The sequence below is a fragment of the Balaenoptera acutorostrata genome, chromosome 5, assembly GCF_949987535.1.
Source record: "Balaenoptera acutorostrata chromosome 5, mBalAcu1.1, whole genome shotgun sequence".
Taxonomy (NCBI): Eukaryota; Metazoa; Chordata; class Mammalia; order Artiodactyla; family Balaenopteridae; genus Balaenoptera; species Balaenoptera acutorostrata.
Genome location: NC_080068.1, coordinates 28,183,450 through 28,209,677, shown reverse-complemented (window position 1 = coordinate 28,209,677; position 26,228 = coordinate 28,183,450). Strand labels below are relative to the sequence as shown.

Below are 26,228 nucleotides of genomic sequence, written 5' to 3'. Positions count from 1 at the left end.
TTCTCTACTTCTCATCATAGCTTTCCTTTTCTTCTTTATGGTGTTTCTTTTTGTTGTTGTTGTTTTCGTTCATGTTTTCATTCATTCAGCACTATTTATTGAGCCCTACTATTTTCTAAGCCCCATTTTGGGCACTAGGGACACCAAGGTGAACAAGACAGTGTCCTCTCCTGCGTGAGCCTGCATTCTCTTCCCACCCCATCCACCGCCGCCCATGCTCACTCTGGGTCGTGCCTGTGTTCCACTCTCTGTTATTATGCAGTGTTCTGCTTTCTGCACCATCTTACCAGCCCTTCCCTGCCTGCTGGAAACATTGACCGATGGAAGAAAAGCAGTCAGGGCTTCTCAACAGAGATATCCTTGGGACACGATTCAGTAATATTTAGCACCACCTAAGAAAAGCATTTTAAACTTGTCTGCATATACTAAAGCCCTTTTACCATCTGTTAGTGGAAAATATTTAAAAGTTTGGTAAGACTCTCAGTTATTGAAATAAAACTCTTCATTTGCTCCTTCCTCTCCTTGGGCATTAAAGACTCCCTCTTCCTCCCTGAGCGTCAAGCAATGGCCAACCCATCACTGGACAGAGATGGATCTTGCTTTTTGGTCATTTTTTTATGTCAGCAGGAATTCTGCTGAATCTTTCAGGAGTTCTGTTCAAAATCTACATGCACACCCCCCCCCCACCACCCTTCCTGCATTCAGGTTCATAGAAAGATATATAAAGGCCTATTAATCACAACAGATGAGGTGGACAGGACTTAGATTTATTAAATGGCAAAGGACAATGATGTTAAATCGCTTTAGGCTTAGATCAGATACTTTAATTGACCCTTTTTCTTTCTTTTTTTCTTTTTTTAATGTGAGACAAGAAGAGTATATTCTGGACGTTAGATGAAAAATAGGTTAATTTTTTTAAAATGAGATCATTTGGAACGTTACCAAATGGCAGACATACAGTTTAAATGCACATCTTTAGCTAATTCCTCATGAGATCATCAAATGAAAAGAAAACAAGACGATTGGGAGAGGTTTTACTTTAACACCAGGACACTCAGAGTTCAACAGATAATGACTGGACCCCTCCACGTCGTCTGCTGGTTGAAGAAGCTGATCTCCTGGAGCCCCCAGTGACTCAAGGATTTTAATTCTTGTCCTTGGGACAAAAGTGAAATTGAAGGCAGCATTTGTTATGTGTGATGGACGTATTCTGACTAGTGATCACCTCCCCCATGGCCAGTCTGAGGGACCTTCCTTTACATCAAGGGGCCCCCTGTGTAGTTTAACCCTGGGCAGTGTCATACCCTGAATCAATTCCAGAACTTGTGCTGCAGCTCTGGGTCCCGTTTTATGGCCAGTCTGAAAACACTGGCAAATGCCCAACTGAGGTATCTCAGACGTGGACCTCTTACGTTGCTTGCTGATGTCAGGGAGGCGAAGACTAATTGAAAAATGCTCAGAAGAGTAAACTTCAAGTGCTTTGCTCTGATGGAAAATGATATGTTTCTTGGACCCCTGAAAGTGAACTTCCAGGTCTCACTCACTCTTTATGATCTTTAAAGTTTGAGTTCTGTTGTTTTTTTTTGTTTGTTTGCTTGTTTTAGGGCATATTTTTCCTTGCAGACACAGAACAACTAATAAAGTAGAACACTGGGTGCTCCCTATTTTGTCTTTCTGAGTTGACCTCCTGCTTACCCCCTGTCCACTTAATTGTGAATTCTAGTGTGCAGAGCTCACTCTTCAGACATTTGTTAATTCTCCTTCCTAAGTTGCCAGGTAGTGTACTGATAAAGAGGGGAAATGCAAGTTCTCTTATGGTTTTGCTGATCCAATTCAAAGGGCCAATTCTGATAAAATATCTTTGAAATTGTTATAGGAATAAAAAATGTGGGGCGTGTGCGTGTGTGTGTGTGTGTGTATGAGAGAGAGAGAAGAAGGAAGGAGCATACAAAAAACCTAGACCCCTCATTCCACCATTTTAAACAAGATTCTCCTAATGTTTAGATTACTGTGCAGATTGGTTTCACCACCTGGGAAAGATGGTCTGATTTAATTAATCAATTAATTATCTAATGAGTTATTTAAATTTGTGTAGAGCTTTGCATGTTTTCCTCATAGATAATGGCTTGATCTCATGATTTGCTCAGTTCCTTCGGTGCAGTTCTGGGTGAAATGTGTGTGTGTGTGTGTGTGTGTGTGTGTGTGTGTGTGTGTGTGTGTACTGGAGGTCATTGTGAGGTTCTTCTGTTGAAAAATACTGTTTTTTCCTTTTTTTTTTTAATTGAGGGGGAAAAATTCAATTCCCTACCTCACACCATTTAGTAGCCGTGCCCTCAGCTGTGCCTGTTACCCTCAAGTCCAGAGACCATGCATTTTATTCATTCTGGAGAATAAGCCTCCCATTCTGCTGTTCCAAGAAGAGGCAGTGGAATGCTGTTCTTGAAAGTTCTTGTGTATTAGGAAAACTAGAGAAAAACTGCTGCACTTCTGTTTTCTTTCGTGGAGAGTGTTTCTTCTCTTTTTCCCCAGGAACAGATGACCGATGTGTCCAGCAGGGACAGTAGGAACCTGTGTTGCCTCTCCTGGGATGTGGCAGCTGCCGTAGATAAGCCCCAGGCATGGGTTTCCTTCCTCAGAGCAGGACTGGAGAGCTTTTACCTCACCAAGGACCACTGTAGAGACAAATGAAGTTCATTTTTTTTAATTGAAGTATAGTTGATTTACAATGTTGTGTTAATTACTGTCGTACAGCAAAGTGATTCAGTTATACATACATATACATTCTTTTTTCTATATTCTTTTCCATTATGGTTTATCATAGAGTATTGAATATAGTTCCCTGTGCTATACAGTAGGACTTTGCTGTTTATCCATCTATATATAATAGTTTGCATCTGCTAACCCCAGCCTCCTGCTCCATTCCTCAGCCCCCTCCCCCGGCAACCACAAGTCTGTTCTCTACGCCCGTTATTCTGTTTCTGTTCCTTTGTGAACAGATAGGTTCATTTGTGTCATATTTTAGATTTCACATATAGGTGATATCATATGGTGTTTGTCTTTCTCTTTCTGACTTACTTCACTTAGTATGATGATCTCTAGTTGCATCCGTGTTGCTGCAAATGGCATTAATCCATTCTTCTTGATGGCTGAGTAGTATTCCATTGTATATATGTACCACATCTTCTTTATCCATTCGGACAAATGAAGTTTAATATATAACTTCCCATGGAGAAGCATGTACCAATCTAGTCCTTTAAAGAACTTAAGACCTGTCTCAGTGTGCATGTCCTTCTGTCCCGTGTGATGGCTCCTGGAGAGAGACAGGGTAGGAGACGAGAGAGGGAAGGAAGAATCACACTCAGCATCTATGCATCAGGTTCTTAATTTTCGTAACAAGAACGGAACTGTGTTCATGTGCATTGCACTGGGGACGCAGCCCCAGTTATAGGGTGAGGGCGTGGCTACCCAGGGGCTCTTTCCCTCCCACCTTGCTGCTCTCTGAGAATGCAAAGCATGACGCAGAGCATGAGACTTCTGGGAAATAACATTTCCATTTCTGCTCGAGCAGGGCTGGGGCTCGGTCTTCTCCCTGTGCCACCCAGGAAACCCAGCCCAACTCTTCATTCCGTCTTTTTTCTTAAGGGTATTTATTTTTTTAATTTCATTTTTATTTCATATTGGAGTATAGTTGATCTACAATGTTCTGTTGGTTTCATGTGTACAGCAAAGTGATTCAGTTATACATATACGTATATGCGTTGTCTTTCAGATTCTTTTCCCATATAGAATATTGAATTTTCCCATTACAGAATATTGAGTAGCTGATTTTGGCAAGGACAAAGTTAAGTAAGAGAAAGCAAAGGGAGACAGCAGCTCGCCTTCATCAGATTCCAGCGGTGAGCCAAGCACTGCCATGGCGTGATGTTACCATGCAGTCTCTTTTCTTGTTCCTGGTCATCTGTTTCCCTTTACTTGGTCTTTTGACCTGCATTGTCATTCACGAAGTGTTAAGTAATGAACCCGACACCTCCAGGGATCTTTTTTTTTTTTTACCTGGACCATGTTTTTGTGCCCAACCCAGAACTTTGTATCTTTGAGGATGGCAAGTTGGAGATAAAAGATTTTTAATTTATCTGATTGACAGGGGTATCACTCTAGAAAGTGAATTGTTTCCAGATGGCATCGTTGGCATTGCTTCTAGAGGCTCTTTTAAGCTTCTTGTTATTCAAAAACACTAGCTCAGGATCATGATGGCAGTCCAGAGAGAGAATGGCCAATTTTTGTTTTTTATTTCAATGCCACTGCCAGTGCTGCATCCTTTCGTATTTTGTTTCAAGTTCATAGCATACGTGACTGCTGCAGACAGAGTGTCTCCGGCAGTCAGGGAAGGGAGAGGAGCATTGCACGCCTACTGTGTGTTCTGCCTCAGGTGATGCATGTGACAAACAGCTATTAATCGCATCAAATGTGCAAAGTCCGGGGATGAAAGATGAATCAGAGCCAGGCTGTCACTGAGCATTCAGTCCACAGGGGAAATGAAATCTGTAGACAATAACCGCAGCGCAGTACAATGTTGGCAAGATCTGAGCAATCTAGAGGTAGGACCAAGGAGGGAAAGGTGCCATCTGATGAAAATAAAGGAAGGCTGTTCAGAGAGGAGACGTCTAAGTTATTTTGAAATCTGTATAGGGAATTATCAGGGTATTTAAGAGGGAGTAAGATGAGGAATGGCCGGGCGTATTCGGGCAGCTGGCATAGTTCAGTATTGCAGGGAGAGTGGGGCTGGGGCTTTTATATAGGGCAGAAACTAAGGAATCACTGTACGGGTGCAGGAGCCCAGGGGCGGGAGTGGGTGATGCCTCTGCCCTCACCCCACTTCCCTCTGCCTTTCTATGCACATGGCTGCTATGCTGGACCACTCCCTCTCCGCCTCTTCTCGCTTCTTTTTAATTTAAAAAACATTTTTTCTTTTCTTTTTTGGCTGCGTTGGGTCTTCGTTGCTGTGCGCGGGCTTTTCTCTAGTTGCGGCAAGCGGGGGCTACTCTTAATTGCGGTGCACGGGCTTCTCATTGCGGTGGCTTCTCTTGTTGTGAAGCACGGGCTCTAAGTGCGTGGGCTTCAGTAGTTGCGGCACACAGGCTCAGTAGTTGTGGCACACAGGCTTAGTTGCTCCGTGGCATGTGGGATCTTCCCGGACCAGGGCTCGAACCCATGTCCCCTGCCTTGGCAGGCGGATTCTTAACCATTGCGCCACCAGGGAAGTCCCTCTCCTTTCTTCTTTTCTTCTTCCTTCTCTGTAGGAGTAGATGGTAACATTTCCTCCCCATCCACCGCTCTCTACTCGACCTCCCTTGCTGATCTCACCCAGTCCCTTGGATTCAGATGACTTCCAATCTGTCTGTCACTAGTGATTCTTCTCTTACTGCCTCTAAGCCATCACAACCTCTACCTCCTGCAGGAATTACAGATACTTAGCCAAAATAGATATGAAAATCTTCCTTCATGTTTCTCCCCGACCGAACTTTTCTGTTTTTCTACTCTTCTTGATAGCATTTTCCAAATCTCAGAGGCCTTTAAAAGTCAGAGAATTGTTATTTTCTTTTAATCTCACCTCTCCCTTGTCCAGACCATATGCAAGGTTTCTTCACAATTACTCTCACATTGGTCTCTTCATTCTTGATTCAGACTCTTATTCGGTCCACCACCAGTGCCTCTGCGTTCAGCCTCTGGAATATCTTGTGAGTTTTTTCTACCCTCATGACCTTTAGTTCAGGCTCTCATCATCTCGTTGCTTGGATTACTACAAGTCCCCATCAACGGCCCCGTTTCCATTTCCTCCTGTCCCTTCATCCCGTACGAGTGCCCCTGCCAGATTGCCCTTCTGAAATGTAATCTGATCATGCTGCTTCTCCAAGCAAACCCCCCCCAAAGGCTGCCTCCTCGCCGGCTCCCCATTCAGGACAGGCTTCCAGACCCAGCATTTTAGTTTCCATATTCTGCCCTTACCTACCTCTCCAGTGTAATTTCTCTGGAATATAATCTGACGCTCTTTGTTAAACAGTATGTTAAATGGAAGATCTGGCTTCGGCACCAAGGTTACAGCATGAAGAATTTTTTAAAAAATACGAAAACTCCTGGCCTAGAGTCAGAAAGTAGAATGATGGTTGCCAGAGGCTGAGAGAAGGGGGAAATGGGAAGTTAGTGTTTAATGGGTAAAGTTTCAGTTGGGGAAGATGAAAACTTCTGGTGAAGGATGATGGTGATGGCTGCACAACAATGTGAATGTATTTAATGCCACTGAACGGTGTGCTTAAAAATGATTAAAAAGATACATCTTATGTTATGTATATTTGAACACACACACACACACACACACACACACACACACACCTCTTGGACCTCATGGTCAAATGGAGAGAGTATAAAAGTGAGAGGTTATTGAAGATTGGGCGAGGGGATTTTGGAGAGAACTGGGCTGTGATTCCCCCACTGCAGGGTACTGGGGATGGAGGAAGGGGTACCAGTCTCTCATCCCAAATCTAGAGAGCACGGCTTGAAGGACGTCATCCGGGAAGTTTGTCCCATGTTTCCCTCAGTTGGGAACCTGGTGGCCTGGTGCCTGACATCAGCCTGGGGAATCTAGAGGGCAAATCGCCTTGGTGTCTGAGTGGAAGAGAGCGGCTGCTGGGCTGCATGGGGCCTGAACTCACCCTTTTTTGTCTGATCAAATAAGGAGGCTCCGGTGTGCACCGGATTCCCACAGGAGGGTCAACAGGGGTGTTGTCTTAAATGCTGTCCGGGGGGTGCTTCCTAGAGAGTTGATGGTACCCTTGCCCCCCTTGAGATGGAGACCCACAGGTGGATCCCCACAGGCGGTGGAGGAAATCAGTGAGCCCAGGCTAGAGGCTGGTCAGCCAGGTGAAGGAAGCTCAGGGAGAGATCACTGCCAAGTTAAAGGTCTCCGAAGACCCGATGGGAGAATCCCATGAGAGAAGTGTCTGCTTGCCTAAAGAGGGTAAAACCATTCTAGATCAGGTCAGCGAGGGAAGAGCTTCGCCTCCCCTCCCCTCTCCTCCTTCCCTCCTCCTTCTCTAGTTGTAGGATCAGGAAGGGCAGCTAGAGTGCTGGGGAGAATGTGAGAAGACAGGGAGAGGGAGCGGACCCCACCATTTCCCCCCAGTCACAGGCGACCTGTGGACCCTTCCAGGGAGGAGCCTGGATCACCTTCACGGAAAGGCTGAACTGTGGCTTAAGCTGTGGGGTTGGGCCTTCTGGATTCTGAATCAAGACCGTTCTTTTGCTGTTTAAAGGGCTGTAAGGCTTTGTATTACCTAAGAATTATCGGGTTATGGGCCTGACTGAGATTTCACCCAGGACCAGGCGAGGAACATTTTCCTACCAAGCAGGTTTAAAGAGACAACGGCAGACAAAGCTAGAGTTGCTTTTACGTTGACACCGCATGAGTCCTGCTTACCCAAGGAGCCAGTTCCACCTCTCAACGTTGACACTCCAGCCGAACGGACAGTGTGATATTTATTCCCTGGATGCCCCTGGTCGAGTACAATTCCACCTTTGTGCTTTTGTTCGTGGTCTTCCTCGACTCCTCTTCCCAAACTGTGTTTTAATTTCACTTCTTGTATGAGAGGGCTGTTGATACTTGTCTGATCATCCATCCATTTGGATTTAAACTGCTTGAGGGCAAGAACCTTGTCTTATTTGTCTCTGAATCCCATGAATCATCTATCATAGTTCTGAGTACATAGTAGACATTGATAAAAGATTACACCTAGGGGCAGGACAGGAATAAAGACACAGACATAGAGAATGGACCTGAGGACACAGGGAGGGCAAAGGGTAAGCTGGGACGAAGTGAGAGAGTGGCATGGACATATATACACTACCAAATGTAAAATAGATAGCTAGTGGGAAGCAGCTGCATAGCACAGGGAGATCAGCTCGGTGCTTTGTGACCACCTAGAGGAGTGGGATAGGGAGGGTGGGAGGGAGACGCAAGAGGGAGGAGATATGGGGATATATGTATATGTATAGCTGATTCACTTTGTTATACAGCAGAAACTAACACACCATTGTAAAGCAATTATACTCCAATAAAAATGTTAAAAAAAGAAAAAAAAGAAAAAAGATTACAGAATGGCCGAGTGATTGATGAATGAAATAATCCAGCTTGATAGTGAATATATATTGTGCTTATGAAGGCAGGAAAGAAAACAGTATTATGGCATTCCTGTTGCTTTTTTTCCCTTCTGTTGCCAAGCAGAGTTTGCATAGGGCTTGTTGGAGCCACGAACCAACTCTTCCGATGCTACCAGACATGCACACTGTTCTGTACACTTCTAAAGAGGAAATAGCATCTTTTTATGGGTGTATGTAATTGTTTTCCATTTTAAAAAAAACTTAGGTGAATGACAAGATATCCATATTCATCACAGACAAATTACAGAATACAAATAAACATTGCAGTAAACAGTCCCCTACACCCCCTCCCAGGCATCAGGCACTGTTAACCCTCTCTCATCTCTTCCCATGTGCCAGGTTCTCTCTTGAAGTAGCAGTAGAGCCCACTGGAGTCGAATTAATATTTGTGGCGTGGGAGTCAAAGCTAAGAGTGAGTGGAGTGAGGTATTCAACCGTTGCTATGTTAGGACGCCCCAGGCAACAGGGAGCGAGCTGGCCTGGGGACCAAGTGGGATCTGTAGCAGAAACTCTGTTCCCAAGTCAGCTGCCTCCTGCATCCTCGGCCAGCCGGCCTGCCTGAGATGGTGATCAACCAAGCTGGAACTTAGGAGGAGTCGCTTCTTTCTGCTTTGCCTTGGGTGCTGATTAAATGGGGGTGGGGAGAGGAGAAGGGGTGAAAACAAGAGTGTGGCAGAAACTTTACAGCTGTGGTTTTGCCCTCCAGAGGACACTGGCGGTGTCTGGAGTTGCCTGTAGTTGTCACAGCTAGGGGGCTGGCACTCCTCGTATGTAGAGAGTAGAGACCAGAGATGTGCTAAACACCCTGCAGTGCACAGCACAGCCTCCCACAGCAAAGTATCTGCCTTCAAATGTCCATAGGGCTGAGGTTGAGAAACCTGCTTTTTAAAAAAAGGCAAGAAAACACTTGGCAATGATGCTATTGCATACAAGAGCAAGGACTGTAAAAATATTTATTGAACGATGTCTCACTTGCCCATTGAGATGTCAGTTTGAAAAGTCTTCTCGGTGAGTCTGGAGTCTATCGTGTAGATTACAAATGCTAAAGGTTTTTTGGGGTTTTTAAAACATCTTTATTGGAGTATAATTGCTTTACAGTGGTGTGTTAGTTTCTGCTGTATAACAAACTGAATCAGCTACACATATACATATATCCCCATATCTCCTCCCTCTTGCGTCTCCCTCCCACCCTCCCTATCCCACCCCTCTAGGTGGTCACAAAGCACCGAGCTGATCTCCCTGTGCTGTGCGGCTGCTTCCCACTAGCTATCTATTTTACATTTGGTAGTGTATATGTCCATGCCACTCTCTCACTTTGTCCCAGCTTATCCTTCCCCCTCCCCGTGTCCTCAAGTCCATTCTCTACGTCTGCATCTTTATTACTGTCGTGCCCCTAGGTTCTTCAGAGCTTTTTTTTTTTTTTTTTTAGATTCCATATATATGTGTTAGCATGCGGTATTTGTTTTTCTCTTTCTGACTTACTTCACTCAGTGATCAGTGTTTTGTGCATTTTTGAAAAGTCAAGAGTTGTCATAAGGAAGAGCAGAAAGCACTTCATGGAAAATCATACTTGAAATTATCCCAAGTAGCTTTTAAAAACTGATTTCATTAAATCCAGTGGCACAAATAGCCAGGTGGTTTTTAATCCAGGGGTAAAGCTGGGGGAAAGGTGGCTTGGGGGAGATAAATAATGGAGCTCCTTTCTAGCTTTGTTCTTTTTATGTTGTTGAGATTTTTATTTTTTTAACAAAATGAATCTCTCTCTAGTATCCCTTTGTGTTTGTCTTCAGGCCTTGGAATGACTTGCAAGGTTCAGAGACATCATTATGTACCTGTGACACTGACCCCACTGTTTATTTTCCAAATCCTAAGTAGTTTGAGGGGACACAAAGAGGGCACTGTGTGTGGTGACTGCACCTATGGGTGATCTAAGGGAAGGTCAGGATGGCTGTCAGGTCCCCAAATCCCTAAGTGGACAGGGGGTGTCTTCAATACTCAAGAAAGAATCAGGGACTAGAAATAAAGGCAGAGACCCAGGCATGTAACTTGGAAAGCTTTATATTCTTCTTTTTTTTTTTTAGCATGATTGAATCAATGGACTTGGTTTTTATGAGCTTCATAGACATGCAGAGAAAAAAGAAAAAAACAACTTGGCAGGAATACAGGGAGGGGGAAAGGATCTAAATTAAATATAACAGTTGCCTGCAGTTTAGTTGCTGACAAAAAAACAAGTCGTTTTCTCTGAGAAGCATGTGTAATATGTCAGGAAGAAAAAAAGCACAATTAGCACACTTCTTACATGAGATCTTATGGATAGCACCATATTAATTTTAATCGTTTAATTAAAAGTACTCCACTGTCTTCTTTATTGCAAATCAATAAAGTATGCATGTACCTGACTTTCACCTGTCTCATACTTGGCAAGGAGAGCGTAGCTTTCTCTGACTACCCAGCTTATAGCAATGAGATTTCCCCTGTCATATCTCCTAACTCTCCCAAGATCAGCACCTGCTTTATGTTGCCTCTTATAGTTTTATCTGTCTACCTATCCATCCATCCATCACAAATTACCGCAAACTTCGTAGCTTAAAACAACAGAAATGGGGGCCAGAAGTCTGAAATCTGAAGGTTCTAGGGGAGAATCTTTCCTTACTCCTTCCGGTTTCTGGTGATGCCAGGCAATCCTTAGCTTGTGGCAGCAAAACTCCAGTCTGTCTTAGTCCGTTCCGGCTGCTGTAACAGAACATCATAGACTGGGTAGCTTGTAAACAACAGAGGTATTTCTCACCGTTCTAGCATCTGGAAGTCGAGGGTCAGGGCGCCAGCACAGTCAGGTGAGAGCCCTCTTCCTGGTTCGTTGTCAGGCATCTCTGCACTGTGTCCTCACGTGCAGGAAGGGGCGAGGGAGCTGTCTGGGGTCTTCTTTATAAGGGCATTAACCCCCATTCTTGAGGACTCCTCCCTCATGACCTAATCACCTCCCAAAGGCCCCACTTCCAAATATCGTCACATTGGTGATTAGGTTTCAGCATATTAATTTGGAGGGGAGACACAGACAGTCAGTCTTACAGCACTGTCTCTGACCTCACATGGCCTTTTCCACTGTGTCTGTGTCTTGTCCTCTTCTGTCTGTTATATGGACACTTGTCATTGGATTTAGGGCCTACCTGGATAATCCAGGATCATCTCATCTTGAGATCCTTAACTTAATCACATCTACAAATACCTTTTTTCCATATAAGGTCACATTCACAAGTTCCTGGGGTTATGACATAGTCATATCTTTTTGGGGGGCCACGATTCAACCCACTACCCTATCTATCTATCTATCTATCAAATCCTTTTTGGTTTTTGTGTTTTCCAGAATGCTGAGGACACAGTAATAACTAACAAATGCTTACCAATTTGAAAGTGTGGCCTTATTTTAAAGTGACCCAAATTAATGGCTGGGCTAATTGTCCCACCTTGTTTCCAAGATGTTCTCTCATTAGCTCTAAGGAGCATATGAACATAAAGACACTCCAGCCTTGCAAAGTAAATGTATGTTTCAAACTAAAGACCAAATGTTCAATAGCCACACCTAAAGCCAGAGCAGTCAGTAAGTTGAGCTGTTATTATAACTTGTAAGATTGCTGTTTTTCTAAGTGTTAGTCCTTGGGCTGCAATTAACATCCTAGGTGGTCTTGAGGATTACTAGCTCCCAGCAAGGTGTAAATGTCTCAGTTGAATCAACCCTATTTATCCTTTATTAATTTAGGTGCCCTAGAAGAGAAAGAAAAAAACATTGATCAGAGCTTTCAAAATAGAGGGAGAAAATCATAGTATGAATATGCTTGCTCTTAATTGATTCACTGAAATTGAGTACATTATAAAACAAGGACAGGTATTTGCTGTGTTCTCTGTAAGTCCTGGAAGCGTCATGGCAGAGAGAAAGGAGTGTGTGGGAGTGATCGGGATACTTTGGTCAAGAAACCTGGTTCTAGATCTGGAGCCGTAGGCCTGGTTCTGCTGCCATTTGTGTGGTCTTGGGCAAGTCCCCTGATTTCTCTGAGCTTCAGGTTCCTTCCTTTTCTGGAAACCAGATGGATTAAAGTAGAAGTTTTTCAAACTGTGTTCCAGTGTGCCACGGCTCCGTCTTCTAAACTGCTCCCTGACACAAGTTCTCTCTGTGATTAGAAACTGGGTTTGGTTCAGAATTAAGAAACTCTGGCGTTTTTGTTCTTCATTCGCCTGTTTGCAGCGGAAAGCTACAAGGACACTCAGATGGTGAAGATTAAAGAGGAACCCATGGAGGTGGACATCCAGGACCCGCAGGCCTCAGTATCACCCAGCCGCAGTGTTGGCTATAGCACTTTAATTGGGCGAGAGAAAACTGAACCCTTACAGAAGATGCCAGAAGGCAGAGTGCCCCCAGAGAGAAACCTCTTCAGTCAAGACATCTCTGTGAAGATGGCGTCCGAGCTTCTTTTTCAACTGTCAGGTACGTTTCCTCGAGGGAAAAAAAAAAAAATGTCAATAATGGGGACTAATTGGAGGGAAAGCCACTCTAACGAAGTAAAAACACCTGCATTATAGGATTTTTTAGACAGAAATCCATTTTGTTACTTTAACGTGTATACCACCTCTCAAACGAAGAGTTCATCAAATGCTGCCAGGTAGAACTCCTGCCAAACTTTCTTTAGTAAATAGTTAAGAATCATTTGAAATTAGAACTCTATTCAACTCCGTGCAAATGATCCCTGTTGCCTGGACTAAACGTCTCACCTCTAATTTTGTTTAGGCAGTTGATCTGATTAACAACCTTTTTTTTTTTTTTTCCTAATGTGCAAAAGATAAACTTCAATTTACTCCAACAGTGACTGAGTTACTGTGAATTCCAAATTAGTGTGGTCGGAATTAACGAGATTTTACGGTGTCTTGCCAAAAAACAAAAAAATCAAGGAAAGGGGAAGGCAAAAGATGAAACTGTGAGGACTCTTTTCCAGCTATAACACAGTAGAACATTTCCTGTAAACCAACTTTTTCTACTTCAAATACTCAGAAGTCAAAGTTTAGGAATCAGCTAAGTGATCACCTATTACAAAGCTAAGGAATCACCTATTCTAGCTCAGCTAAGTGTCTTGACAGAATAGGGGAGGGTCCTAGAACCTAAGCTGTTCTCTTTATCACCTCATTCAAGCTGCATGGTCTTTGTCCTTATCAAATTTAATGTGCTGTTATTGCTTGAATGTGATTGAGATGGATGAAAGAGACTCCTATAAGATTCAGACTTATATAGAAATACAGATACTTTGTCCTTGGTCAAGCATCGGCCTACATACTGAAATTCAGGCATCAGTAGAGTTTGTTACTAATATTTGATAAACTCTGTTTTGTTATGGCTAACAGATTTCAAACACCCATTAAATGCTTCATTATTTAAGTATTGACTTTTCTCCCCTAAGAAAAATACCGGAAAAGAGGAAAGAAGCTAGAATCTGCAAGGCATCGTGATAGCTCACCTCCTCATTGGCCTCATGACACGCCCCCATGGCTGTGAAGTTATCAGTCATTGCCGAAAATGGCAGGCTTGGAGTTCTCAAACAAGGACTGTGTTTGTGCAGAGCTCACAGAGGTGGAAACAGTTAAGTCAGTAAACTGAATAGGCCACATAGATCTTTGCAAGTTCCAAAAAAACTCCAAACATGCAAGATGCTTTTCTTTAAAAAAAAAACAAACAAAAAAACAGGCTGAAAGCATCTCTAAAAACAATATAACTTTGAAAATGATTTAGCAGTTCAAATTTGCAAAAGTGAGGCCAGTGTGGTTCTTTTCAAAAAGTCTCTGTCTCTAGCAGTACATTATCATGGTCTACTATCAGCTAAAAACTTTGTGTCTGAGAGTTCTCACCCTGGCGCTGTCACTGACTGCCTGGGTGACCTCAAGCAAGTCATTTAGCCCCGATTTCCTGCTCTCTGAAAGAACACTGCCTGTGAATCCAAATTCACCCTCATTGTCACTGTTGAACGGACAGAAAGGAATTGTCCACGCAAACATGCACACAGCAGCTTCAGACCAGTGTTAAAAAGCACGGGACAGCGTAAATCTTTGTTTAAAATTTTCCCCCAAATCCGTAAGATTAGGAGTTTTTCACTTGCCCTGCTATTGAAATCTGAAACCCTTGTAGAGGTGGCCAGGTTTCCTCTGGAGACTTAAAAGAAGCCACCGAGAGCTGTGACAGTCAGGGCAGAATCCTCACATTTGAACTGGATGGGGAAGACCAGAGGTCAACTTTTGTGTTCCTGAAAGCTAATTAAATAATTTCTGACAGCTGGTAGATTCAGACCGCAAGACAGAGTAAGGGAGAGTTTACCTCCCCTTGTCTAATGATATTTTTTGTCCCCTGTGACATTTATCAGAATGTGCACTCGATGACTCTCGCACCCAGAGGTCTTACGTTTGTTTTTATATCCCGTCTCACAAAGGGGCCTGACAATACAGAATGCTTAAAGGTTGTCATGCAAGTCAGAAGCGGAACGGTTGCAACAACTGCAGTTTTCATGCTGAATCAGAGAAAAGCAGACATTTTCAGCTGGGGAAAAATATAATAGAAAGAACTATCTTTATGCACATCTGTGTGTGTGTGTGTGTGTGTACATGTACTCACTGAGGCCTGATGAAAATCAGACAACACAGTTGTACTTTGTTAGTAACTCTTTCCCTTTGATTGGTTTTTAATAAACTATTTTGGTAGATGCTATTGACATGCTTCTGTTGCCTGTCTTTACCAATAAGACAGGAAGGGTTTGAATGTTTAAAAAAGAAACCAAAAGAAAACCACAACAGAGAAAGAGGATGTTTCTGCTTTAGCCTTAAACACACAAATCGAGTCAGAACAACCTAAGAGATGTCTGTTTCATCCTTTCTCTTTACAGAGAAGGTGAGCAAAGAACACAGTCACACGAAAGAAAACACCATCCGGACGACCACCAGGTAGGCCACTGTGGAGTCCCCTCGGAACACTCCCTCTGGGGGCCATCAGGCCCACATCACAGTTTGAGCAACATTCCTCCAACCGTTCTCTCCCACTGGGTTCAAAAGTCACCCCTTTATCATCATTTTGTGTTTGAACTTTGGTTGGTGGAAACAACACAAAACGCAAAGGACACCAAGGGGGAAGGCCATTCATAGTTACTAAACATCTAAATGTGTCACTTTGCTGGAGAGTTTTCCTTATGCTATTATTTTTTATTCCTTACAATGATTGTGCGAAGTAGATAATATTATCCTCTTGGCAGAAATTTCCTGACTGGAGAGTTGAAGTGGGTGGCGGGGCTGTATTTGGGAGCTGGGTCTGTATCTCAGGAAAGCCTCAGTCTGTTGGTAGACCGAGGTGGAACTGCGTTCCTAAGTAGCTTTGCAGCTGTGGACTGATAACTTGTCACCAGGGACATCCCAGCTTTTTAACTCACTGCATTGTTAGGAGGGCAAAAATGTACAAAGCAGAAGAAAGACAATTGCTTTCAGAAATTGCAGGAAAACTGACATCACTAACAACTGTAGGTTAAGGAAGCTTTCCATTTGCCAAAGGCAGTTGAAGAGAAGGTCAGCCAGGGTGGGCTGCCCATCAGGGTGGGTCAGGCAGGGTGGGTTGCCCATCCTGAGGCTCGTAATCACCCAGACCTGAACCGTTGCAGGCAGGTGCCAACAAGTGCAGACCCACCTCTGTGGAAAGGGAGCTTGGGGGAGAGGCAGGCTCCCCTTGGCAGGCTTTAAGTCAAGGAACTTTACTTTCCTGAGCAAACTTAGATTCTTCCTCCTGGGAGCCGTTGATTGGTTTTGTGATTTAATTCTTGCGACGGAAGATCAACAGTGTTTTTCCTTTGGATGTGATATGAGTCGACCTCGGACCATCACCGGGCACATGAACAGTGTTCATTTGAACCTTAACGCGAGTTTTTTCTTCTTTTTAACTCTGTGAATCGGAATTTGGGACTATCAAATATTAAACAGTAATTAAAACAGAGTCAGCTTGCTTCCCACAGGGTTTATATAGTATTAGGGACAGAACCTGCCTCTAACCCAAGCATGGTGTTAGGCTTGCCTCCGTGTATAAGTACGCCGATGGGAAATGAGTCTTTCCATCTGGTCTGTGCGTTGTGTTGGGAAATGGGTCTGGGGGATGGAGAGGGGATTTTGTCTGTTCAGTTGGATGCCCGAATAGGAGATGTGAACTACTATAGATTCCAGCCTGCCTTCTCCATGTAATCCTAAGGCTATTTTTTTTTTTTTTTTGGTATCTATGCTTATGTTCGTGAGTCTAAACACATGAAATGGGCCAGATTGGTAGACATCGAAAGACGGCAGATTAAAAATAAGAGGTGTCAATTTTAATTTGCTTCCCTAGGCTTCCTGAAGTGTCACAGCTCAGGTTCCCTAGAAGCAGAGCCCTAGACAGGGATCCCTGTGCGGGTGTGTTATTGAGGGCGTGCTGTCAGAGGGACCTGCAGGGATGCGATGGGGCGGGAGAAGGAAGGGGAGCTGAGCAAGGATTCTAGGGCCAGTTGTCTCCCGCAGAGAATTCTGGAGCATGAATTGCACCACAGAGGAAATCCTGCCTTGAGGTAAGGGGGCCAGCTCTTGGTCCCCCCTCATTATCCACTAACTTCATCAGGGGATGTGTAGCCTGCCAGGTGAGGGGGGCTCCAACGGTGAGGGCAGTTCTCACTACGAGCAGCCGACACCCCTGGCGATGCGGGGTGAGTGCACCAGTGCGGTAAAGGGGATCTGGGCAGGACCCCAGCCCCATCTCCTATGGAGGTTTTCTGCGGGCTCTTTAAGATTACATGATAATATTTACCTAGCAGAAAGGTATGCTGCGAGACCCTGTTATTATGCTTTCCAGGTGTTCTCTGGGAAGAGGTAAGTGGAGGTTTGAACTAGCCCCAAACAAGTGAAATGTACAATACCTCCTAGCCTTGGCTGGAGCTGAAGCATAATTACAGGATAGAAGAGAGGGGTTTTTTTAGCCATTTGGCAAAAAACGGAGCAATCCTTAAATTCTCCTGTTGCTGGGAGATTATGCGTAAGAAGAAATCCAAATCAGATCTTTTGCCCAAAGCAAAACAAGAGGTGCTTCCTATGAGCTTCCCCCACCCCTACAATGTGGTGTTCAGACATCAGTGTTATAGGTTTCTTGGTTTCTTGTTCTTCTACAAAATCCTTGGTGTGTTTTTATTTTTCCTTTGAGTAGGCAACTTGCCCAATTAGCCTCTCCTCAAAGAGATCTCTTTTTACCTTCTCACCTCATTACTTCAGGTGGAATAGAATCAAGCTGCCTTGTGCCAAGAAATCCTCTTTAACCTGAGTTAACCGATAGCAGAAATAAGGGGGGAAAAACGCCAACTCTCTTCTTTTTTGATTCCCGTTTTGGAAGAAACTCTTACTTTTGGAAGAGGTCTGCACAAGGTCAGCTAATGGGGTTATGTTTTAAGGTATGATCTGTGATACTTTCCAGAAAGATTTACATCGAGGCTCCAACTTCCCATACCTCCAGATTTTTTAAGTACTTAGTGGGATGTTTGGTTAGTTATCAGATTTCCCACGTTTGATTTCCTGGAAGAAGCTGACTGTCCAGAGCGATGGTTCATGATGGGAATCAAAGTTCGGAATTGTCCATGTTTCAGAGTTGCTGGGCACATTTAAGATAGTTGACTTGTGAAGGGCAGCCTTGGACGCCGGCCTCAGCGCGGTATTGAGATCAGGCACATCCAAATGCTGACGGGTGCCTGAGCCCTTCCACTCAGTGAGATCTGCCTCTGGGATCTGGAGATCCACGGGGAACCAGAGGAGGAAAGAGATGTGCAATGCTGAAAAAAGAAACTGATTCTCTCCGATTCTCTCTCTGTCCTTTATCAACCCACAACTTTCCCCACTGTTGTTAATCATTATTAATCTTGACTCTCATGCCAAACACAAGAAAGAAGAAAAAGTGTAGCAACCCAAGTGTGAAACACTCGGTCTCTGGCAGTTCCGATGTGTGCTTACCAATGAGATATGGGGGTGCTGGTTTCCATGCCCGGGCACCAAGGCAACAGGAAGCCCGTGGATGTGCATACAGGTAACTCCCCATCCCATAAGGGCTGATGACTGCACCTCTCTCCTCATCCAATCCTCCCTTGTCACAGCTGTCCATTGGCCATTCTGCTGTTTGTTAATTCCTCGATTATAAGATGGGGAGACAGGGAAAGAGAAAATGATGTTGGACAGCATTCCTTGTTAGCCATTTTTTAAAAGAAGTTCTAGGTAAAGCTAAGGGTTGAAACTGACAACTAGCAAATTTCTGGATCATTGGCTCTTGACCTCATTTTTCAAAAACTCTTACAATGGAAAATTTCAAACGATACAAGAACAGAGAATGTACCCATGATCGAGTTTAAATAATTATCAATTCATGACCAATTCATGTTTCATCCATCCCTTCCTTTTGTTCTTCTTCCCCGTAGATTATTTTGAAGCAAATCCTAGACATCATTTGAAGAACTGGTTTGAGAACGCCTTTTTTTTTTTTTTTTTTTAAATTTTATTTATTTATGTCTGTGTTGGGTCTTCGTTTCTGCGCGAGGGCTTTCTCCAATTGCGGCAAGTGGGGGCCAATCTTCATCGCGGTGCGCGGGCCTCTCATTATCGCGGCCTCTCTCGTTGCGGAGCACAGGCTCCAGACGCGCAGGCTCAGTAGTTGTGGCTCACGGGCCTAGCCGTTCCGCGGCATGTGGGATCCTCCCGGACCGGGGCACGAACCCGTGTCCCCTGCATTGGCAGGCGGATTCCCAACCGCTGCGCCACCAGGGAAGCCCTGAGAACGCCTTTTTAAAAAATTATCCTAAGAACTTAAACTCAGCTGCTTCAATTAGGATCATCTTCCCAAAAGTAAAGGAGAAAATCATCCACCAGGGTATCCCATGTGGCCAGGCAGAGAAATCAATCTACTTAGCAGCCGGGATGATTGGATCATCTGGTCCTGCTCACCAATGCCTTGACCCTACCCTTCCTTCTACCCTTGTCTGTGCCCTCCTAGGAGCACCTCCATTGAATCAGTCCTTCAGTTGGAGCTTCACTGTAAATGCTAAACAGCAGTTCTTCTGCCTGTTTAACCTTAGAGTCTAGAAAATTCAACCTAAGTGTAAAGAAGTCTGTGCGTCCCCTTTGAGATAGCCTGTGGCATTCTTAATGCCATTCTACCTGACAAATGAGATGGGGAGAAGGTCCGCCCAGACCCATGAGAACAGAAGGACTGAATGCTTAAGAGACTAACGCAATCTTAGTGTTTCGATTTCCTTTCCCAGCACAACCCTAGGTTCTGCTGGGAGCAGATAACCAGCTAATATGATCATTTGTAGATGAAAATATATGAGGCATGATATCATAACCAGATCCCAAAGTTTAATGGAATAAAAAGAAGATCTACATCTTCTGACATGGACCATCACCCAGCCAGATGCTGGATAAGATCGAAATAGGAAAATGGAACCCTAGAGTAAGAATCAGATAGCTCCTGGCAGGTGAATTGGACATGCTCGATGTTGTGTAACACCATGAACTTCAAACAATGGCTGCCAAGAACCCTCTCTTGGTTATTTGTTCTCTCTCTTCCCCATTAATAATTCAGCGTCCATGGGGCTATAAGATTACAGGCCTATAAGAAAAACTTCTCACACCTGGCTTGCTCTATTCCAAAAGCAAGGAAGTATTTACTTGAATTGTTTTTTTCTCCATTACTAGACAAAAAGCAGAAGTGGGAAAATCAGAAAGGTAGAGTCATATCATGCTGTGCCGACCAACATTTAATTTGCCCAATTTTCAGAATTTGAAATGCGGGCTATTTTTCTGTGATTTAGATAATGGCACTTAGAGTGTTTACTAAAAGATATATGTACTTGGAAGTGTTCAATATAGAATTTTCCTGTGTGATTGTTTCGATGCCTGTCCTTAAATATTTATGAGTCAGTAATAGAAATTGCACAAATTTGTCAGAGCGTGATGTGCTGCTTCAATTTGTGCAATTTCCCCTTTTCAATTTTTAGAAGGCATAAGAGAACAATGCTCCATTACCTTAAGAAGTAAAAGATTACACGTAAAGAACACTGGATTAGATGGAAGCAATTAAGAAAATAAACAGGAAACAGAGCAAATTAAATTGGTGATTTTTGAGTAGCTCTCCCTATAGTCTCTTTACCCTTTATATTTTCTAACTTTAAAATTAAAGGCACAGAATTTTGTTTCTAAAAAATGGAAATTGCTACTAATTTCATGGAATCTCTCCAGTTAGGACATTCAATGCTTTTTTGGTGAAGTCAAAGCTGGTTGTTGGGCCATTGAAAAGTTTATAAAGCGCCTTTGCTCAAGACACTGCCATCTACTGGAATACTGTCATAATAAATATGTAAATCTTTGTTGTCTGTGATGTTAAGTACCCACCCCCTCCACCCACCCAGTAAGGTACCTTTGTGCAGTGCACAGCCTGCACCACTGTATGTAGCTGCCCTGATACAAGTGTTGACTGGAGAGTTTGTCACTGGCAGTCCATCCTTCTCAACTTATCTTTGAGTTTTCATTTTTCAAAGAAGTTAAAACTCATCCTTTAAACAGTGGATCTTTTTTATTTTTTAAAGATACATATAGCCTCAAACTACTTTGTGCATTGCTCTCATTTGAGTTTTCTTCCTTCTTATCGCACCAAACCTTCCTCAGTACTTTTCTCTATTTCTATACGCCATTGTCCTGTAGGTATCACGCTCTGCCGTTTTTCCTCCCACCCATGACCTCTACATTGAATGGTTATAGTTGAGACACTGTGCTTCCAGAACTCTTTAATACGGTGTCACTGTGAAGAGTTTAAATCTTTTTTTCAAGGATCTGAAGAGGGCTGTGCCTCTCTTTTCTTCATTTCCACGGGTTCTCCCACCTTTATTTCTACTGGCTTACAACTGTGTTCCATCTGTTTGCGCAGCTCAGAACAGTCAGGAACGAGGTATAAATGTGTAAGCCTCTGTAAGTAGACAGATCATGCACAGGTGACATGTGACATGTGGCTCAGATGCCAGCTTCTTCTAATCTGGGATTTTCTCTCAAGGGTGTCTCCATGGTTGTTACTAGAAATATCTCCAATATTCCAGGGTTGACCTCTGTTTAGGGGTGGAAGGCCCTGGTGGATGACGCAGCAGGCCAGGGCCCATCCACATTTCACTGGGGTTACCTTCAACTTCCACGGGACAAAGGGTCTCGCATCGCTGCAGAGAAGACTGAGTTCATCTGTGCTCTGCTCGCCTCGGCAGAAGCCCATTGTCCTTGTTTATGTATAAAGTCAGATTCCTGCGGGAGATCCAGGTCCCTCAACGGGCTGACATTTCACGGCTCCTGACGTGCAGGTTCACTTCCGCGGCTGCGCCTGGCTCCGGCTCCCCGAGGTCTGGCCTCCCGGCCGCAGCCGCCCTCGACAAGGCCTGGCATTGTGCGCCTTGTCCTGAGAAGTTTCCTGGCTCCGCGGTGGATGAATGCTCGAGCCGCAGCAACAGGAATTGTTCCTTGAAAACGTGGTGTTAGGTTGTACGGATTGGCCCGACTCTAGGACAGCCCTAAATAGAAGGCATCTGTACTTTTTCAGAGAAGAAAATTTAAAAACATTACCAAAATGAATTCTCCCTAAAATGTTCTACTTTTCTTCTACAGTATTTTAAACAGCCTTTTTCTTCCGTGGCTCTCAGCCTTCTGCAACTGAAGTTGACTGATATGAATGGGATCAGAATTTAGATACAGTTGCCCCCGCCTGTGTCTTTTACAACTGCCTTCAATTATATCATCCCTCAGACTACTCTTTAAAAGACTAAGAGTCTCTTTAAAAATACAGGATCCTGAACTGTAAATCTTAATCATTTGTTTTAAGTTTAAAAAATAACTTTTATTTTCAGAGAATATAGGAGAACATAAAGAAGAAAAAATACCCACTTATAATCAATCCTGCTACCTAGAAGCAACCACTGCTAAGTTGGTGGTGTGTATCCTGGCTGAATTTTTATCTGTTTAGAGATGTATACTTTCCCATCAAAACTGGATCCTACTATATATACAGTTTTATAATCTTCTCTTTTACCTAGTAATATATAAAGAATTTCTTTCCATGTCAGTAAACATAACCCAATATTATTCTTTTAATATTTGCATGTCATAATTTATTTAATACTTCTCTTATTCTTGGATATCAAGGGTTTGGTTTGGTTTGGTTTTCCCAAGTTCTTGCTAATTCTGGGATAAATTGACTCGAGAAAGCATTCACAGGTTTCAGGCTTTTGCTATGAATTGTCTAATTGACTTTCAAAAAGGTTGAATCTACAATTTTACCGGAAGCTAATGAGAGAATATTTTAGAGGTCTCTGTGCTTTATCATTAAAAAAAAATTTTTTTTACCGATTGGGAGGTTAAAAAGTATATCTTATAGTTAAAACCTTTTCATTTATTGATTCCTGGTGATATCAAGCATTTTGTTCATGAAGAGACATTTTTATTTGTTCTTTTGTATTTCTTTTATTGTCACTTATTATTCTGTCTGGTGGTTTGTCTGGGTTGAACTTTTTGTTTGATTGTTGATATTGATTTTTTTATTATTTTATTTAATATTTTTTTATTTATTATATTTATTTAAAGCAAAATGAAAGGAATAATGCAATAAACCACCATATCCCCACCACCCAGATTGAACAAATGGTTGCTACACTTATTTCACCAATCTTTTCTTCCTTATATTTTAGATCACATCCCTGACGTGACATTCACTCCCACATTCTTTGATATATATATCTCTTAAAAAATAAGGACATTTTCTGCAATACCATTGTACACCTTACAAATTAACAACACATTCGATTGGTTTTTAACTGCTAAGAAGGTTCTAGCTGATCAGCACCAACCAAGTGTACAGCCGTGTCAATGAGGAGGAGAAGAAAGCACATCTCGGCTTTCTTATGACCTCCAAAAATTAAAGAAAATCTGGTGCCTATACGTGTAGCCGAATGATGGAGTGACCTTGCTTCTCCATCTGCCCACAAGCCCCATTTAGAAACCCACTGAATCTGCAATGCCAAGTCTCAATTTGTAGATAAATGCCCCGGCTGAAGCTTGCCAGTGTATAATGATTCATTCAAGCTTTCCTCACTACAGTCCTTCTTTCTTTGAAAATGTGTGTGCCCAACGTGATGGATGACTGGGTTTCCAGGCCTAGCCCACTGGGGTCATAAGAGGGCTTCTCTGTTGTGTCCCTTTTAAGCTTGAATAGGGAACTTGCTGTTTCACATCCTCAGGGCTGTCCTCAGGTCAGGGACTCGCAGTTGTTCTTAATCTCAAGCACTCTGCCCCACCGCCACATCCCCTGAGCTGCCACCCAGGGTTCTTTTATTAAAATAAGTAAGTAAATAAAATCATTCAAGAGTAGGGGTCCTCGGGAGGGACAGTATACATGAGCGCCATTAAAGCTGTGTTTTCTTTCATTATAGATTACCTCTTTAACTGACTGCAAGAAAGTTAACAGGGAAACTGGCACCGACTTTTATATCTAAAATGTTGATATCTGGGCCCATTTCAGAAGAAGCAGCTACCCAGTCTCATCCAAAATGAAATGAGGGCCCAAGCGGGCAGGTAGGATGACCGCCTGCTCTCTGCAGTGACATATAGAGATGGCTATACTGGAGCAAAAAGACCTTACCCGGGTTGCAAAGAGAGCTCAAAAATCCTTTTACAAAAATCGGTAGAACTAAGCAGTTAATAGATTTCAAATACAATGATTTATCAATATGTTTCAAAACATACAGATATGTAAATATACACAAAAGAAATATTGAGCATCCATTATTCTATTATAAGTTATTAGCAAATACCCAAGGACAGTAACATTTGAGAAAAAAATAAGCGCTACCTAAAGAAAATTGCATTAGTCATGAAAATTAACTTGAAATAATGTTATTTGATCTTTTTAAAAAATGGAATATCTAAAAATAAAGTGTGGCAATGTGTTTGTTGTTCAGTTGTGAGCGTATTTTCATGCAAGCTAGCACAGCTTCTCAGAAAGTTTCTTCTGACCTTAAAGTACTTGAAGAAATTTTGAGAAGATAGTTATAACTAACCCAAATATTTCCCCTGTTCCTTATTTTCGAATAATCCTATCTGGATATGTTTGAAAAACTTTTAAAAAAAAGGAAACCACAACCCTTTGTGTTCTGTGTCGATGACTATAACCTGTTATTGTTAGCAAGGTGTAGTTTTGTTCAAGGACAACGTTTCCGGTTTGTTCTCATTTCCTTTGGTTGCAAGATGTATACCTGGAGATCCCATGTGGAAGTTACCTGTATCCATTTCAATCTGCAACATTCGTATTCCATGTAGTCAGAAAGTCTTGGGACTAGAGTGAGATTTATTCTTGGAAGAATTTAGTCCGTCGCCTGTCTCTGCTTGAGGCTTTTGGAGGCATAGAGGATTGTTTTCTTGACTAGCGCCTCCTGCTTATTTCAAAATGTTAATGCAGTGTGTCACTCCTGGGTCTAAGTGATTCAGAGGTCAGAGTTTTAAAAATATCAGTACAATGGTTGTTGATAAATGTATGGAATCTCAGTTCTTAAAAAAATTGACCTGATATATCCATACAGAAAACAAGTATTTCAGTGTCCTGACTCGAGAGCTGGGGCTAAGTAGAGATTGAGGCAGCCCTGTTACCAGGACGGACAGATGGCCATCTGGTGAGGTGGCCCAGGGGCTGGGGTCTGCTGGGAGGCAGGTAGCGGCTGCAGAGGGAAAACATTGGCTTCCACAGAACTTTGCCACCCCAGAAGGGGGCTCTGGCTCTCCTTCCGCAATATATAGCTTCTCCGAAATATCTAAGTCAGATAATTTGGTCTTAAAATTTCCTTAAAATAAAACAAAATGAAATAAAAATTAACCAACATTCTTTTGGACATATTTAATCAGCTCTTAGAAAAAAATCCAGAAGCCCTGTTATGTTATATGATACATAGCTGAATAAATAATTAAGTACTTTTACTTGAAAAAACACCATCTTTTTTATTGATTAAAGAAAATTTTGTCTATGTGCGGATGGAAGTCAGAATATCACTTCAGGATGATTTGCCCGAAACGCTTACATTTAACAGAATTTCATTCTACCCTGAAATATGTAGATCTTTCTAGAGTCTGAGGACAGATTCATTGCAGAGCAAAATCTTTTTTTCTTATTTAATCTTTCTTTTCTATTTGCCATCCCCAAGTTCAGTCCTAAAAGTTATTGTCTTTTAGAAGGAAAAAAAATGACTTCTTCTCTGGTGTTCCTTTTAAATTATAGTGCCACTACTAAGCATACAGTTTTTTTTCGTAACTTTCTCTTACATACTATATCCACCTTATTCTTTTCCTTTTTTGGTTTGTTCTGCTTTGCTATCGCCATCAAAACAAGAATTCCCGTAACGTGTTGGTTTCAGTGGTGGCACCCCAGGGGGGATGGTTTGTAAGTAGATGGGCCTTCTGTTCTGCACGAAGCCGAACTCCCTGTCGGCACTCAGATGTTAAAGGTGGAAATATTTGTGCCGCAGTCAGCAGTTAGCAAAACGTATCCCTATTTAGAGCCATAATCTTTTATGGACTCTTTTATTATTTATTGTAAATCTTTTCTTTCTGCAGCCCTGAGCTGTTGACCTCACCGCCCATGCCATCTAATGCCTGGAATTGTCCAGTCACCGTGACACCAGGGCCCCTTCCTATTTTAACCCTTAGATTTTCTGCGGGAGAAAAATCAAAATACGCATTCATTGTCCGTTTCATTTTTATTCAGAAAAGAAACTCGAATAAATAAACGTTTTGTCTTCTCCAAGTAGCAAAAGGCAGGAAAAGTAATGGGGGCGTTTGGCAGTTCTAAGTCTACACCAACATCTTCCAGATGCTGTGTCTGAGTATTTATCGAGTATTTATACGAGTTAGGTAGTGTTCAGGTGGCCTGTCAT

The 26,228-nt window shown here is 42.8% G+C and overlaps 1 protein-coding gene across 5 annotated transcripts in view; it reads left to right on the top strand.

Moving 5' to 3' along the window:
* The window catches only part of ZNF827 (zinc finger protein 827), a 178,445-nt gene that overhangs the window by 84,253 nt on the left and 67,964 nt on the right, over positions 1–26,228 (top strand). For all 5 annotated transcript variants that reach the window (XM_028168320.2, XM_057547146.1, XM_057547148.1 and 2 more), the window contains exons 6-7: positions 12,455–12,694; positions 15,129–15,186. In XM_028168320.2, the coding sequence (XP_028024121.2) occupies positions 12,455–12,694; positions 15,129–15,186 (298 nt within the window). The remainder of the gene's footprint in view (positions 1–12,454; positions 12,695–15,128; positions 15,187–26,228) is intronic.